The sequence below is a fragment of the Laccaria bicolor genome, genomic scaffold (genome assembly GCF_000143565.1).
Source record: "Laccaria bicolor S238N-H82 LACBIscaffold_30 genomic scaffold, whole genome shotgun sequence".
Lineage (NCBI taxonomy): Eukaryota > Fungi > Basidiomycota > Agaricomycetes > Agaricales > Hydnangiaceae > Laccaria > Laccaria bicolor.
Window position 1 is genome coordinate 264,851 of NW_001889901.1, and position 17,347 is coordinate 282,197.

General features: G+C 49.3%; 5 protein-coding genes across 5 annotated transcripts; 2 read left to right on the plus strand and 3 right to left on the minus strand.

Moving 5' to 3' along the window:
- Positions 1–553: 553 nt before the first annotated feature.
- On the minus strand, positions 554–5,057 carry LACBIDRAFT_399497 (GTPase activating rab protein; the record flags this gene model as incomplete). Its single annotated transcript, XM_001885314.1, has 5 exons — positions 554–892; positions 947–1,126; positions 1,184–1,484; positions 1,541–4,173; positions 4,227–5,057. The coding sequence occupies 5 exons, from the start codon at positions 5,055–5,057 to the stop codon at positions 800–802; spliced, it is 4,038 nt and encodes a 1,345-aa protein (XP_001885349.1). The 3' UTR covers positions 554–799.
- A 4,479-nt stretch (positions 5,058–9,536) lies between these two features.
- On the minus strand, positions 9,537–10,386 carry LACBIDRAFT_306360 (uncharacterized protein). The gene is made up of 2 exons (XM_001885315.1): positions 10,035–10,386; positions 9,537–9,963 (listed from the first exon to the last, which is right to left on the minus strand). Exons 1-2 carry the CDS (start codon positions 10,213–10,215, stop codon positions 9,836–9,838), a joined length of 309 nt encoding a protein of 102 aa, XP_001885350.1. The 5' UTR covers positions 10,216–10,386; the 3' UTR covers positions 9,537–9,835.
- Positions 10,387–11,897: 1,511 nt separating this feature from the next.
- LACBIDRAFT_330932 (uncharacterized protein) lies at positions 11,898–13,389 on the minus strand (the record flags this gene model as incomplete). The annotated part of the gene is made up of 8 exons (XM_001885316.1): positions 11,898–11,971; positions 12,062–12,073; positions 12,127–12,162; positions 12,230–12,304; positions 12,355–12,648; positions 12,671–12,775; positions 12,879–13,220; positions 13,278–13,389. The coding sequence occupies 8 exons, from the start codon at positions 13,387–13,389 to the stop codon at positions 11,898–11,900; spliced, it is 1,050 nt and encodes a 349-aa protein (XP_001885351.1).
- Positions 13,390–13,882: 493 nt separating this feature from the next.
- On the plus strand, positions 13,883–15,074 carry LACBIDRAFT_330933 (uncharacterized protein; the record flags this gene model as incomplete). The annotated part of the gene is made up of 5 exons (XM_001885229.1): positions 13,883–13,984; positions 14,124–14,398; positions 14,436–14,484; positions 14,620–14,763; positions 14,832–15,074. 5 exons carry the CDS (start codon positions 13,883–13,885, stop codon positions 15,072–15,074), a joined length of 813 nt encoding a protein of 270 aa, XP_001885264.1.
- A 1,118-nt stretch (positions 15,075–16,192) lies between these two features.
- LACBIDRAFT_295120 (uncharacterized protein) lies at positions 16,193–17,191 on the plus strand. Its single transcript, XM_001885230.1, has 4 exons — positions 16,193–16,411; positions 16,475–16,543; positions 16,607–16,834; positions 16,903–17,191. The coding sequence occupies exons 1-4, from the start codon at positions 16,232–16,234 to the stop codon at positions 17,008–17,010; spliced, it is 585 nt and encodes a 194-aa protein (XP_001885265.1). The 5' UTR covers positions 16,193–16,231; the 3' UTR covers positions 17,011–17,191.
- The last annotated feature ends 156 nt before the right edge of the window (positions 17,192–17,347 follow it).

Here is a 17,347-nt window from a genome sequence, read left to right on the forward strand (position 1 = left end):
TCCCTTTACAAACACCCTTCTTGACACCTAACTCATTGATCCACAGCCATGTTCAGCTCAACTTGGGATTTTTTGGGCTTCACCCAGAGTGTGGTCTAATTTTACAGCGGGGTGGATGAATAATCAGTATAATAAACCCATCCATGGGCCTACACGACCTCAGAGCAGCTCAGATGGGAGGGAAGTGAGTTTGTACAAGGCAAGCAAATACATCAAATAGAATCTAATCAGTTGGCGTTACGGTTTATTCACTCCAATAAACCCTCCTGTGAAGTTCTCGTTTCAAACTCCGATAAGGGTCAAATTTATTCATTTTTATAGATTTGAGTTACGGAAAGTCACCCAATATCCTTTTTGTTATACTACCTAGTACCAGATGAGTTTAAATACAAAGAAAATGGGAATGATTGTTATCTGAAAATCTACTGTAGCACAAAAACTCCCTTTTATTATTTTCTTCGCTCCCACAAAAGCACTGGTCAGATTTTTTGTTCGGAAAGGGGTGGTAACAAGTCAACAGTCGTGTGTGACTTAGCTTAGCTTCGGCTGACTTATAAGAAATATCATCTACGATGTGCAGGTACATACGATACATAATTTACTAATATACATACAAGAATGCCTCATTGAAGTAAAATGAAAGCAAGAAGACTCTATGAACAAATGCGAATGCGAAGACTACGACTTGTGACAAGATGGCGGAATAACAAATGGTATTAAGTGATGGTAGGTATGTCCCAAACTTGAAGTTGTGTACGTGTGATGTGTTTATGGTGATGAGCTTGCGACAAATGGCGAGTTATGACATGATTTGATTGAGAGCAGTGACGTGAGCTTTGCGTTTGTTCACAAGGTCTGCGTGAACCAGGTAAGTTCGGAGGTCTAACTCCGACTACAAGAGGTTCATGGTCAGCGATCAGAAAAGAAGTGAAACGTGAAATCCCACCTGCAACAACTTATCAGCTTCCCACATCCGAGTTGGGAGGTTCTCGAGAGCGACATAGACGGCAGGCATTGTCTCACAGCGCAGAAGCTCTGGCTCGTTGTTCTTCAGGATTGAAAGGGCAATCCGGAAGAGAACATCTAGCCCGTCGACAAGGAATACATCCCATACCCTGAACAGGGTCTGTCAAGACAACGGTTAGCGATCCAGCATCGAAGTTAGGTGAGGGAAGACACCCACCTCCACAGGCAAACAATCAGTGAAGAGCGACAGGAACCATGAGAAACAGATAGCTCCGAGATCTACGCCCAGCTCTGTCAGGTGTGCATGAAGTTTGGGAGTGTACTCTTGTACATAATCGAGGAGAACGAGCGGGCATGCTCGTGAGGGGAGCAAAGAGGGCGAGAAAAAGTCTTCAGGGAGGATACGCTCAACGATAGCTGCGAGCATCCAGAACGCTTCCTCCTCGTCGGCATGCACGAGGAGGAGGGTGGAAGTGATGAGGTTCATCCCTTGACAATACCCCACAGCTGGATTCCGTCTGAAACAAACAACACATAAGTATCACAAAAAGGGACGAGAGAGAAAGCCACCCACCGACTGTATGCAACCAATACCCTCCTCAGCTTATCCACCCCCGCCCCATCCCCACCAAAGAAGATATTCAACGGCATTGTCCTCCCCACATCCTTCTCAATCTCCACCTCCACTCCAGCACCAACCGGCTCCGTCTTCAACGCCAACAAATCCCTAAACGCACCCGGTTCCTTCATCTCCAATGCACCACTACACTCGAACCACACTTTACTCCGATACACCAACGGAATTCCGTTCCTCACCAGTCTTTCGAAATCCCGCCTCTGATCGCGCGCATTCGATGACGTCAATCCAAGCTGCGCAAACCCAATCAGGCCTTCACTATGTGTTAACTCGTCTTCCTCTCCTGCGGTGCCAAGCCCTAGAATAGCCGCAGCACCAGACATAGCAGACATCGTTCCCCCACTGTTCCCTCCACTGCTTCCCCCAGGTTTACTCATTGTTCTGGAGGCTTTCCCTCGTTGCTTGACGAAAGCATCCCATTCCTTCCTCTGTCCTGCTTGTCGCTGGTCATGGATCTCCGTGAGCTGGTCGAGCAATTTCAGGACGGTGTTGGGACATGCATGACGGGGAGTATCAGAGTTCACGCTCAATATCGACGTTGTGGATGTAACACCTATCGTCGAGGCGGATATCACACCAGATACAGCCATAGACGACCGTTTGCGGCTCTTCGATGACGAACGCGATTTCGTGCTCATAGATCCTGCATTCGGCGACTCCGTGCTCTTGATACTCCTCAAATCCGAAACGGAAGCAGGAAGTGATAGAGGCATTTCCCCACTCCCTTCGCACCCACAATGGTCTTTGACGATCCCAATGCCAGTCGGGTGTTCATCTCCATCCATGTCCGCACTCTGTTCCTCGTCAGGCCAACTATTGTCCTCCTCCCTATCCGCGATCTTCACCCCAGTCAAACAGGCAGGCGCCGTGTTCCCACACTCCTTTGCGCGAATGAGAAGGAGCACATCGTACTGGGATACATCATACATAAACCCAAATCGGTCTGTAAGTGGTCGATGTGTTGGATCATTCAAATCACTCTGGTTGTGTCTCGCAAAACGATGCGGCAGAGGTATGGAGAATCGGAATTCCCTCGCAGTGAGTGGGGTGTACGTCCTCGACAAGTACTGCGTTGGCGGTTTTGCCATGGCTGGGATTATCGACTCCAAAGGGACCGACAGAGGCTTGCTTCCTCGCACAGTAGCTATACCCATAGACCCCGCACTCGAATTGAGGTTGGAGGTGGGACTTGTAACAGGGGACGTAATCTTTGCGCTGCTATTCGTTCTTGACCCCAAAGGCGACTTCGAGCCCTCAACTCCCGACCCCAGAACAGCAGCTCTCTCAGCTGGCTTACTCTGCTGCTGGCTCATGAATGATCCAAAAAGCGGAGACGCGAACCCAGCAGGTGTAGTCACCGCCCCAGCTGCTACCTGTATAATTGAAGCAGCACGGGATTTCGTCGTCGTCGTTGTGCCTCTGGCTTTCCCACGCTTACTCTCGACCTCCCGCGTCAAAGCACCTTTCAATAACGTCGCAGCTCCAGCACCTTGCCATGACGTAGTGGCCAAATCTGCAGACCCAGACCCAGACCCAGCGCCATCTGTAGCAGAAGCGGAAGACCCTGCCTCCCTTTCCCTCCTTGTCTCCCTAAAACTAACACCCTCGTCACGTGCATTCTGCACCAACTCCAATGCCAACTTTTTGATCAATGGCCCTGTCTCGCGTCCTGCATCTGCAAGGACGCTTCCTGGGTCTGAGGTCATCACCCGCATGGCGTTGGATATTGCACGAAGAGAGGCACCCTGCATCATTATTGGCGCGAGTTCTGGGTCAGCTGCGGATACGGATTGTGAGTCGGGTGGATGCTGAGAAGTTGGAATAGAGTTGGTGTTCGGCACGAGCAAGGACAAGCTGGTATCTGTCGTTATCAAGGGCGGGGCAGGGAGGAAAGATGGTTGAATGGGAGAGGGCAGGCCTGAAGCTCCGATGTTCGTGCGTGAAGATTTAATTGAACCCATGATGGATACTGCATCGGACACTGTGTCCTCTGACACTGGGACAGTCGAATTTCTCTTTGATGGGGTTGTACTAGGACCATCCAGCGTCGGAGACGCTGCAGCTGTTGTTGAGCTGGACGTGGACATCGATGCCGTGGGATTGAGTATTGATATTCCTAAGGTGCCGAATACACTTTTCGCGGATTTTCGTCGTGGAGGAGGAATGACAGCTGAACTACTTTGAGTCGAATTTTCTACTTGTGATGATTGAATTTTGTCGGGCGAAGGGGTACTGCCCGGCCTACGAGCACGCTGCTTGCCCCACCATGTGCCCATCCATTCTCCCATCAGCGTCGAATGTCGATCGTGTCGTGATTTTTTCGGAGCTGTGATCGTTGGTTGATCAGGGACTTCTTCTTCTTCTGCTTCTTGACTGTTTTGAGATTCAATGCTCGTGTTCGTAGTAGATGTCTCTATATGTGTCTCGTTTGTGGGTATCGCTTGTGTAGTGAATAGAGCTGTTGTAGATTCGGTAGTCTCCTCAGGCATCGTGCTGAGGGTTGGTTCTGCCATATTCCGTGAGATAGGAGCTTCGTCCGCGATTGCTTCGCTGAGCGATTCCGTGAGCGACTTAGAATGCGCATCAGAACTTGAAAGTCAAGAACTAAGACGTAGAAATTTACCAAAACACTCTGCTTCCTCCTCACCTCGTGCTCTTCCTCATCATCATCCGCAAATAACGCCCGAATCACCCTTCTTGCCGTCTCTTGTTCCGCAGGTTTGACCAACTGCAGCTCCCGTATCAATTCATCTGCCCTACGTCTCCGTGAAGCTTCTTTCTCCTTTAACACGCGTTGGTTCTCTTCCAGCCCCACCCGCACGCGAGATAGAGTGTGTACCGCAGAGGAGAGGACGCGCAGGGCGGGGTGGTACGGGTGTGTGGAGGCGTCTGCGGGTGAATCAAACGCGGAGAAGGAAGATATGGTGGTTTGTATCGCTTCGTCTGAGTACTCGTGCCATTTTATCGCGAGCACTTGGTTTGCCAAACCCGCGGGAAGGAGGGGATCTGTGACCGCATCTATCACCATGACTTCTGGGACCAGGGCCGAATGATCTAGTTGGGAAGACGAGCCCACGACGAAAAGTGGTGGAACCCTGGGTGATGCTGGTGTCTGTTCCCACATCAGAGCCAGAGATGCAGAAGACGTAGAACCACGTCGGCTCCGCCCCTCCGCGTTTTTCTCAGGTGCTACTTTCCCATATCCGCGAACGCTGCCGTCCCAATTGTGATGAGTGTTCGTGGTGCTGTCCTGTGCCTCGAGTTTTGCCTTGAGCGCAAAGTAGTTGCTGCTATTCGTCGCGTGTGATGTTCTTGAGTCACTTCCGAGTCCATTGCCGTTCACGGTGTTCCCACCACCACGACTTCTGCGACCACGAGCTGACGAAACGGCGTCATCTGGAGATAGAGGGTGCGAGTGCACGGGTGTTTTGAGCTGAGAGGGCGTCGAGGTCATGGTTGGGGACCATTCATTAGCTTGAATTAGCAGGGAGACAAGTCGACCTCGTTCTTGATCTATGTCCGGGGTCCCTTGTGACACGCGATTTAAATCTAAAATTCCAACGCCACGGAAGATAGTTGTCGTAGGCAGTGGAAAGAGGGCGTCCGACGCTGTTGATAACGATGAGGGTGAAGGAAGGCCGTTCTCAAAAATATTATTTTTATTTTATTCAGTTATTTAAACAAGTCAGCAACTAGTTATGTTGTACTGCTAAGTCAGTAAACTCTTGTAGCTAACTGATGCTAACGACGTCCGCTCTCCATCATCACAGCACACGATCGCGTACGTTATATCCCTATGCCACTTTACTTCACTGCCCACTGACCAGAAACCCACCCCCAGCTGCCTCAAATTCGGATCCCCTAGAACAAAGGCAAGAATATCCGATATCATCAAAATCAATACACGCGTTTGAACACTTCGCAAGGACGTCTGACCGAATGTACGTGGTTACAATGCGTACAAGATGTCCTTGGATCCTGAGTGATCCCCGTGGTTTGATAAAGGAGGTATTCCGCCTGTCAAGATCCTTGCAACCCCGGAACGACAAGGATCGTTTGCAGTCCACAAGCAATTAGATCGCTGGTGGGAAACACGAGGAATTGGACGCGAGGACGATACATTTGAGCTACCGCAATGTCCATCGTTTCCAACGACCCCGGACCAGTTTGACGCGATGCACGTAAGGCGACGGATCTGAGGCAGAGAGAATGGCGCTGTAAATGTAGAGTCGCTTACGACACAATGGCACGACGCCACAAGGTCTGTGCTTCTTTTAAGGGTCCCCTACTGACCTCCAAGCCTTTCACTCTTCAGTCTACATCCATCAACTGTTTGAAACTGCCGGAAAAAAAAAGATGACAAGCGACCACTTCAAGTCCTCCTGGCAGGTATTTACGTGTCACCACCGAAAGCCGGAAAACGAAAGGCGCTCATATATCTTTCTGATAGCAGTAGCTATGGTCCGAAACAGGTTCAAGCGAGGAGTTTTCTCAGTCGCTTGTCTCTGGAGGAGCAGTTCGTAGGCCTGGCTGTTGTCCTGACAATTCAAATGCACTAGTGAGGAACGGCGTGGGCTGAGAGCAACTCCTGTTTACAGACCAACAAAAATCGAACAATGGCTTTGTTCAAGTCTTCATCCAACTCAGCTCCCAATGCCGGGTCAACTGGCCTAGGAAAGTCGACTAGGACTGGAGACGAAACCGAAGCGCAGGAAAGATGGTGGATACAGATCGAGCAACGCTTGTCATAGGGAATGCATTCTGGTTCACCAAATTCGATCCCCAGTTTGAAGGGCGGAACATGACTTTCAACGAGGCTTGAGGGACCCCGTAACAAAGTGGTAAGCGACCAGATGGCCAACTGTGCATTGGTATCACCGAGAAAATACTCGGCGGAACGTGAAGGATCCTTGAAAAACTGCTTCAACTGCAAATAAGATGGTAGTCCGAACCGAGAGTGGCAGGACTCGGCGAATGCGCTGATTATTGTTGATTCAGATTTCAATATGGCTGCAATCCTTTGAGCAGGAAGATTTTCAGGTGGATATATTTTGACCATGAAACCCCACAATCGGTCAAGCGTAGGTTTTCTGTCTCGCCAACGGGGCAGCATCAAAACAGATAGCACGATGAGAACATCCGCGGGACAACTTCTCGAGTTACTGTCAAGAATCTTCCTGACAGCCTTGTCAAATAGCCCACAGAAGTCAAGAAGCCTCTTCGGTTCATGGTTAGTAGGGAGATCCTGGCATTGACGCTACAAGCATAAGCATTCCGGATATTGGTGATACTGGTGTAAAATAACGGTTAACTGACCTCGGATGATCTGCTGGCGGTGACTCCTGGCCATATGTATATCAGGTGCGCTATTTCATTGAGCCGGCTATAAATGCTGGAGAAACCGTAAGAGTTTGCATCGAGGTCCGTCGAGACCCTCAGGAAGTACTGCTGAAGGTCGCTGAAAAGCGCTGGTGTAAGCTCTGTAAATGGAAGACGATTGGACCAATTCTTCTGGGAGTATGCGTGATGACATTCGGTCCCAGCTTGGTTTGTACAGTTACAGCGCTCTTCTAGCATTACCCGCAAAAACAGTCGGACAACCTTAACGCACCTTTCCCTCCCGCCAATGTAGTAAGGCCCACCTCGATTATGAGATTGCAGAAAGTCAGAGAACGACGCGTGAAAGAATTTGACTTCCGAGTCGCAGTCAACGAGAGAAAAATCGATGATAGACTGAAGGTCATACAGGAGTAACCTTACATCCTGAAAAGATATGGCCATTAGGCCCGCAATGTTGGCTAATGATGGTGTCCACACAGAAAAATGGAGAATAATGCTAAAAATCGTAAGAACAGCATCAATATTTTCGAGTCGCACAGCATCTAAAACTTGACGATACAAGTTATCGAGATTTGTGAACGGAGAGATTAATCGTGCTTCAGTCGGAGAGTCTAGGACCATGTTCAACCGTTTAACAGGGTTGTGCCGTGGGTCACCGACAAATTTGATCACCGTCGCGGCATAGATGAATTGTTGAGATGACTTGTAAATGAGGTGCCTGATGTCATCTTTGGATGGCCAATCAACGACTGAAACCATGGATGAATGATAGGTACGGATGCGGGAAAATTCTGCGTCAAGGAATGTCTTGATGTCTTGGTCGGGATTGAACGAGTCATCAAGTTTAAGGTAATGGGAAATGGAGAAAACATCATGCCGTCTGAAAATATTGTGGATGTGAGGCTCTGGGCGGCTGACGATGAGAAATCGGAGAGGAATGTGAAAACGAGTGAGGGTGGTGTATATCGCCTCGATGATTGCACATTGTTTCAGCTCGTCGTGACACTCATCTAGGCCGTCGAGGAGAACCAACTTTGGCCACGATGAAGATGGGTCCTCAATGGCAGCTAGGACGAGCGGCCGAGCGATTAGGTTAGCGAATTGAGCCTCCAAAGAACGAGAGAATATGCAGGGGTCGTCCATAACGACATTTTCAATGAAGGGTTTCGCGGCTGGTATGGAGCGCGCGATCTGATACGCGAGCGTCGCCACCAGACATTTTTCTGTATTCCTCTCTTCCGCATTGCGGGAGAAGAAGAAGCCTGCGGCGAGGGTGGCAGGTTCCGCAGAGCAACATTCATCCGCAACCGATTGTGCTATTGCTGATTTTCCGGCCCCGGCTGGAGCGTGTAACCAGAGAATTGGTTTCTTGTGACAACACTCAGCACTTCCGCCTCCACACAAATCTCTGTTGTTGTTGTCTGCTTCAAGCCAGGTTGTAGTGATCGTCTTTATAACTACCTTGCGGGTATCTGGGTGACATTTAGGCTGGGGAAATCGAGCGCATGAGTCGTGGAACGCGCTCTCGGCCACATGGCGATGAAGATTTTCAAAGGCTAGCAGAGCTATCAGTAGAGGCCACGATGATGGGTTTTGGTAACGTTACAAGAAAGGCTTCCACTGGTTAATACCTGGACGTGAGCGTCATCTTTGGCATCGACGAAGGTCCCTCGATTGATGTCACGTATGTGGGCATTCTCAAAGTGTGGCATTATCGTTGTCGTCAAGGGAGGAAGGCTATTGAGCAGAGTTGGATACAGCCTTCGTGATGGAGACGGCACAAGCTGGAATAGAGCAGGAGGGAGTGCGTCTCTCAGTAGTGGATCCGGCCGAGGTTTTATGTATACGAATTATTAACACGCACTTAAATCATTTCTTGCCGTTAAACTCAAAGCCTACAGCCGGGGATGAGCGCGCGCTTGAAAGATAAGGGCATTCTCACAGTGTGCACCTGAATTGCTTTCAACTCCGATTCCCCTATGACACGCGAGTTCAGCCTAAAAGATCAACACAATCGTGTATATCGAGGTATGTGGTGAAGATAAGGTGTTAGATGCTCTTTATGACGTCAGTCTTTCTGGTTGAGTTTTGAAGGATCGGCGATGATTTCACATTCAAAGCCGATGACAAGTTCCTTTGGCAACGTGCTGTCCGTGAGACAGAATGTATGTAGGCCAGATTTCGGGGAGGCCATGCGCTTTATATTTGATCCTGGAAGGCGAAATTTACCCTTGATTTTTGGAGAACCACACGCAGTCTAGCTTTAACCTGACAATTAGTTTGATCAGGGAGATGGTGCCAAACTCGTGCCTTTCATTGCTTTCAGGATGAGCTGGAAAGACCAACGCTGATGGGAGTAGCCGTTGTGATATCAAGAATACCGCGTTTGACCGTTGATGACGATGGAGGAAGGACCTGAGGATAAAGAAGGGACTGTACTGAGCAATAATTGTATGTTCAAACCAAAATCGGGCCTGTTGGATGCAATAAGAGCACACAAAAAATCATAACTCACGTGAAAGGGGGTCCAGATCTATAACACTGGTCTGAGAACAGGTCTATCAATGCGGCCAAGGGGGCGGCAGGGGCATTGAAGGAATCTGCGGACGAAGGAGAGGTTAGACTTGAATGTGGTAATCAGACATAGCAAACTGTCAACTAATTCATCGACCCTTGCTTCTTTCTCTTTCCTTGTGAGTGAATTGATTTGGTCAGGTAGATGACTTCGGTGTGGCTAGATGTCTTCTCGGAGAACAGTCCTTTAAAGAAGTTTGGATGTAAGCTGTGAGCCCTATGCATGTTCGTGCAAATAAGCATGCTCAGGTAAGTGCTGTCGTGACCCAGCGGTTGGTACTCCCGGTGGCAATACATATGTAGTAGAGGTGGGTTGTATTACCTACGGATAAGAGAATGGGATGGCATTGGGGCCCGGACTTGAATGAGGATGCAGCTCCTCTTTTGGGGCAGAGCTGTGAGAACATGCGTTGAGAGGCTGAGCTCGGGCCACATACGAGGATGATCTGTTGGCTGACAGTACATAGGATAGGATGGTTGAATGAATGAAGGAGACAATATGGGTAACGGTACTCGCCTGGCAAAGACGAGTTGCTGGGACAGGGACCAACGCAGTAGGCCACCCCACCTAGACCTCGCCACATTTGCCTCGGTCGTTCAGAGGACAGATGCATCGGCAGCTCAGGCCCCTTTTCTAGCATCCTTATCGCCAGCCTCGCCATGCGTTTTCCCTTAATGAGAACCTCATGTGTCCACATCCTTGTATCCCCAGCGCTTGAATGGTTGAAGGCAAGGAGGGTTCATGCGACCCCGGGTCATGATCAGACGGGTGTGTGGGGGGTGTGATGGTAGCGTAAGTGTGCACTCGCTTTCGCAAGATCTATAGCAAGGGAAGTGCACTGTATGGAATACCTCAAGTTGAGCGTGCGCCAAACACGATAAATCTGTCTTGAAGAGCGTTCGTAAACCGTCTCAACATCGATCGTTGATCGCGACAAGTCACAGAGAAAAATGTTGAAACAGCGCAGTCAAGGATTTCGAATGCTGCAAAGATAAGAGGTTTCAGAAAAAGGAGGCAAAACGTGCAACGATGGGGTTATGGAACTCGGCCCCCGACTCGTACCGAAAAGATTTCCGCCAATGGATTTCTCGAATCTCGAACGTCGGGCGTTGCATGATGATCATCGGCGCCTTTGACCTCCTATCACGTGCCTAGTTTTTGCGAGTTCTTCAGCTTCCGGTCCGAGCTTCTGGAGTACAGTGTTTTGCATTGCCGTCTGCACACGAAAATCCGAAAACTCTGTTTGGTTCTGTATATTCGTCACAGATTGTCACACACTAGAACCACGTTGGGAATTTTGAATCTTCCACACCCAACTCTCATGGTGCCATAGGTATCAGATGCGATGCGCGCGCAGATTATCATTTGGCATGGTGGGCATCGTGTCTCAGCACAAGAAATTTCAAGCCTTGTTGGATGAAGAGGTCTGTTTCTCTCCGATTTGTGGCAGTCACGGTACAACACGTACAAACATATTTTCCAAATTCCGTTGTGCAGACGGCAATGCAAAGCACTGTAATGCTTCTGCTCCCTCTTCACTCTCCCCACTCCGAACGACTTTCCGCCTCCGTCCCCTCCTATTGTTCCACCGAAGCGAGAATCTTTGTCGATGTAGAGATAAAGGCATGCTAGCCTCCCCTACAAGCTCAGACGACGACATCGCCGACGACTAAGATCAGGAGGTGGGAGGAGCTCACCGAATAAAACTCAGCGAAACTCAACGCCTATTTTCTGACTAAAGATTAACGACACCTATTGACATTCACCCAACAGGACTCAGCGCACTCTTCCTGTTGGGGGATAGTACATGATTTATTCTCGTTTTCTGCTCCTCTCGGTGCTGGTCGTGGTCCTAGTAAAACGAGGGTCGAACGCGCGGACGGAAAGGGCAGAAACGATCAAATCGCCCCACTAAGTTCGTCTCCTGCTTTACTTATCGCTCCCAATTACCTATGGGGCTTCCGTTCGTTGCGACTGTGTCACAGTTTCCATCAAGAGGCACGGCCTCGCCATCCGTTTCTACGCATTCTGGGTCGCCATTCGTTTCCACAGGCAGGGCCTTCCATTCACTCAAGCTCCAGTCGATACAGCAGGACTGTACGAGCTTGGATACAGACATTGCCAACGGGATCTTCAGGTTTCGCATTCCCGTTCAGTGCAATTCCAATCCCGTGAGGCGTTGGTGAATTGACTAATGAACGCTCACGAATGCAAGAGTTTCGGGTTTTGTTCTCGTATATCTCTAATTAGTTACTTTTACCTTGTGTATCGATTCACTTCAGAAGCTTCAACGTTCAATAATCGGCATTTGCAAGTCGCACGATGTTTGCTTCGTTTTTTATGATCAGTTCCTTTTATGATACATACATATTAGCAGAACTACGGTACTAGTACCTCAACCCCTTCTGAGCCTATGTAAGTCCTGACATATCCCATTCCGAAAGCAATACACTCTTTCCGATGTTCATCAATCAAATAAATTCAACAAAATCTAGCCAAACGGTGGATATCAACCACTCCGACAGAGGGAGGAGACCACTCACCTTGATTCACAACTGCCAAATAAAATCAACAACTACCATAACCCAAAGGCAAATTAGAGACTCACAGCCTTTTTCACCCTTAGAATTAATCACCATGTATCCTGGAAAAGACTCTGTTCCAGCAAAGCGTCAACAATCTGGTGGCAAAGCAGAAAAGAAAAGAAATACGGTGGGTGACCTTAACTCCATCCGTGTAAACGATCTCATTTTTGTTTAGTGATAGCCAGTTGAGGTAGTTGTAGCCTGCGGTGGGATTATATAGGATGAGTATCTCAGGAACTGTTATTACTCACTGTGATCATATCTTATCCGAGCGCGGTTCGTGAAATTTGAATCTGGACCATCTGAAAGAGCAGGGACTGTTGCCGCGGTGTCTATTGGATATTTACTGAGAACTTTTCCTGATGTAGGCTTGGCCTTGTGGTCCGATGCCGTATTGGGGGTTGCATTGACAAGGGCTACAGGCTCAGCGCCTTCATCGCTACCTGGATAAGTGTCACCTTGGAAGGATATGACGTCGGCGTCGCTCATGGCAGTGTCGCTATCTACGTCTTGGAAGAGTTCCATGTCCTTGTAGCGTGCATGACCTGGTGTGACCAGGCCTTCAACTTTTGCGATACATGCTTTCAAGCGCAACGAAGAGGGTGTTGATGCGTCCTAATGAAACATCGTTTTCGTTGAAGAACGTCTTTGCCTTTTCATCTCCTTTTCCCTCTGATAAGTAAACACGATAATATACTGCAAAGCTTATGAGTGCACTATTTGAGTAGGAGACATCGACAAGACTTGCCGTAGTGGGTATTGGTATCATCAGAACGTTCCGGGAGCTTCTCCGACTGTGAGACCTCCGAGTCGGTCCTTTTCTCCGACTCGACAACCAATGCGATCGGATCCTGTTCGGAGAGGCCTGGCCCAGAAAGAGCGGACAAAGAGAGGCGGGCAGAGTCTTCTTTGGGTGCAGGGCTTGAGAGCGGTGTGAAGAGAAGCACCTTGTCGGGCACCAAAAGGTCCTCAAGTTTGCACAGGGACCGCTTAATAGACGCCACCGTACGAGGAGGGGCAATCGATTTTGACGGAATGCGGCCAATGAAACGGTCGTTGTCGTAGAGGGCGTGGTTTGATTCAAATGCACCGAGTTTGGTGTATAGGCGGTAATATACTGCATGAGTAACTTAGACCATTGAAGACAAGGGTAGAGTCTTCGAATAGGGCGCACCATAGCTAGGACCCTCTCCTGCTTTTGCTGCTGACTCTGTACCCCCTTTGCCATCTAAAGAGGGATCCGGAGCGGAACTGGAGATATGATCATGGCCAGGCAGAGTAGACATTGCTGTTCCCAGCCAGAATCTGTTGAAAGATTAGCAAGATGGACGATTGGAGGAAAGAGTTATCAGACGCCTCCATCAATCATCATCATGGCATATGCCTAGACTAGCGCCGCGCTCTCTTTGATTGGCCGTAGATTTGTAACCATCTTTCTCCCTTGACCTGCTCTTTGGTGAGAACTTGCGATCTATGCTAACGAAGAATACCCCGCTGCATAGATCGATGATGAAGATGCTTTCAAACGAAGGTGGGACGTTGGTGGGACGTAGGGAAAAGGTAACATAGGTGTTTGATATACCTCTGTAACTGTTCGACACTCTCTTTGAACGTCGGCACATATACCATCTTCATTAGCGCATCTCGCGTCCAGCCTATATCTCTTTATACATAGGTACTAACCGCCAGAATCGTAGAATCTTTACGCAAATTTGTCTTCAGTTTTTTTTTCCGGTCCGAGCATCCCGAGTCATCATTCACGTTCACTCTCACCACGACATGGTTCTATTCCCTGCCTCTTCCTTCTCCTCACTCCGAACGACTCTCCGCCTCCGTCCCCTCCTACGTTTTCCACCGAAGCGGGACTCTTCGTCGATACGCGTACGTTTGTTTCCTTTTTCAATCCACTTTCCCCGAAAACAAACCCGACTACTCACTCTACCTCAACCTCCTCACAACCTCACTCTGACGCGCTCTCACTCACTCATTTCAACACACTCACGAACCCCCTTCAACACAGGACCTCCAAGCAGCCTTCCGCGACCCCTCCTCGCCATTCCACATCCCACCCGGACAATTAGGGCCTTCCTCTCCCGATGCCCCACCACCACCGACGCACGACCAGGCCGCAGCGCAAATGTCAACGCTAGCTTACCAACTCCCTCCAGGCTCAGCCGGCCGCTCGGACACACCGCATACATTAGAGCAAGCGAAAGAGTGTTTGAGGGAGTGGGGATATGACCCGCTGTCGTTTTGGGAGCAGAGGATCGTTTGGGGGGATCATGATGCGTTTCAGTGCGTTCTTACTTTACTTTTGCTGGATGAGATGAAGGGGTGTTGATGGGGTCAAATGTGTAGGCATGTCAATAATGTTCGTTATGGTGAGTTGCTTTACGTTGTTACAGAACAGAGAGGCGAAGAGGCTGATGTGTAGAGGGTAGTGAGGTTCTTTGAGTCGGTGCGCATTTATTCACCTTTTACTTGAATATGTAGGGCTGACGATTACTTACTTACAGGCACGAATAAAATGGATGATGTCACTCGGCGACGAACTCGGTGGCCCCGAACGCGCAAGAGCCATGATCAGCGCGCAGGGTGTTTCCCTCATCCTAAAATCTATAGAGGTGCAATACAAGAGGATCGTCACGTATCCCGATACCGTGCGTCCTTTATTTATTCCTTTCTCATCTTTCTTCCTTTCAACTCAACTAAACCACACGCACAACAGCTCCTAATAGGCTACCGCCCCCTCCCCACTCCCCCTCCCTCAGCTAACTACCACCATACAGACGACAACAGCACATTTCACGTCGCCGCCTCTGCATTCTCGCTAACCCAAGGAAAGATGGTGGCGCATTCGAAAGAAGCGCTGGTGTGGTATAATTATGATGTTGGGAGGAAGTGTGATCCGGGCGAGGAGGCGAGGGGGGTCGTTAGGAGGCGGATGGGGAGGAGCAGAGAAGCACGTTGATATCTAACGGAGGGAGATACGTGGCGCGAGGTGTTTTGCAACTAATATAGTGACGACATCTTGATTTGTCGCGCATATATACTGCTCAAAGTCTTCTCAATAGAGTCAGGGCTCCCCACGTTCGAAAACGAGTTGGAATGATACAAAGTGTAATTGTTCTGTATCCTCACTTCTTCAACCGCTTCTTCGCCCCTTCATCCTTACACCTACGGCGTTCGCGGTTGAAAGCAGTAGCTTATCGTGGGAATTTTATCACAGACGATGCGGACGATTTTTCCAAGTTCTCAATTCCATCCACTGCGCCATTCCGTCGTCGCTGTCAGGGCCAGCAAGGGCTGCATATTATCCTTTACTTACCGACGGTCTCCAATGCGGATTTTTTTGAAGGTGACAACGTCTATGGATTCCGGGAGGCAGTAAAAGTTGGAAGAAAGAAAGTGGCTGGCCTTTCTATTCAATGGGCCATTGGGAGGCCAAACTGGCCGAGGTCGGTCTACTAGCAAGGTCTCATACTGGTCGTGGTCAGACGTCAACAGCATCCCTCGTCCTCCACAAACATCCTCCACGTACACGCTCTCTTACCGGCAGCACGCCTCACCACATCTACTATTACCAACCCTCCGCAGACCTAGAATACGATGTCCAAGCCCCATCCCGTCGATCGGGACAGACGGTGCGCTGATTATTCTCTAGAACCGTTTCGCTCGCCATCGGGATTGAGATATTGAATCCGTACCGCTCAGTCGAGCTTTGGAAGTCAAATTACGACGTCTCGCGTCATCTCAAGCCCTCACTCCGCGCTGTCCGGTATCACCCCTCGCCGAGCCATGACTTCTTGTGGCCTTCGAAGGTTCAATAATGCTGATATCCCGACTACGAATATGTGACTCTAAGTCCTTGACCTGTGGAGAAGAATCACTGCATCTAGAAATCAAGAATTCGAAAAGTTGCTCTTCTATCGACGCTTCGTCCACCAGCAAAACTCTGGATGCAGTAATGCCGATGGCGGTTTTCAATTGAATACCTGCCATGCGGCACTGGGTGACCCAATGCTTCTATCTAATTCAAGAGAACTACATAAAAGCCAGCATCGATAGCGATTTCCCTCAGCCCTTCAGCGACGTCCAAACAAGACACCCGTTCACTCCTCCTTCGCAATGAATTTCTTTACCAGCCTCATCGTCCTCGTCCATCTCGTTTTGTCTGTCGTTGCCTTGCCTGCCGGCACTCAAACTGCCTCGGCGGTTATATATGCTATCAACACCATTGGGAAGCAGCTCTCAAGTACCGCAGGCCTCCTACAGCGTTCAACTATCAATGATGCCGCACAAGCTACAGTGAGTCAGCTCAAGTTTACGCTCAGGTCCATACTGCCGATTCTCATTCCTTTCCACGTGCAGGACGTAGAAAATGATCTTGGTCAATTGACCTCCGATCTAACTATACTGATAGATTATGTAGAGCAAGCGGTAGGTGACAGAAGTTCTCAAAACCGTGGAGACTAGACTAACGGGCTACTCTCCGTTACGTAGTACCCTCTTCTGACTCCCTTTGACGGACCTGACGCCCTCACCATCCTCAACGCTACGAGAGATGTGCTTCTTCGTCAGCTTACTCTACTGCAGCCGCTCCTTGCAGGCGCAGCCATTCCCTTTCATAAGCAACTCGGATCAGCTGCGTTTGGGGCTCTAGCCAAATCCGTAGGAGTTTCTGTGAATGCATTCCTGGAAGGTACCTTGGTGATCCAGCAGAGACTCACAGTATGTCGCATTTTCCTTTGCCTTTGTGAGACTGACCGTACTCTTCTTCAACGTTTGCCATCATCAAGGATGACGTGGCCGCACAGGGGGTCGCCGTCAGTAGTGACATCAAGTCTCGGTTGTATTACATCGATTTGGCTTTTGGCCTCAGCTTGCCACCAGTGGGCGGTCCTTGAGCATTTTCACAGAGGCAGTACGGAGTTTACAGATTTTTCTCGACTTTTGTAGGAACTTTGAATTACCTTGAAGAATGTTTCCCGATGGGACTGATATTGTCCGTCCCTGCTTCGCTCGAATTTTCAAATATCAATGTGCTCATTAATTTCTTACTCGTTTCTATGTACTCTTTTAATCTTGTCGGTTCGGGGCCCTCCCATGGTGGCTCGTAAATGGTCTCGTAAGAATCATTAGTATGGCGACTCGACATTTACGACCAATCCTGGATTGAGTTGTGCTCGAGCGAAATTGCCGCATTCTCATCAAATGGCATTATGTAGATTTTGGGACAGATGT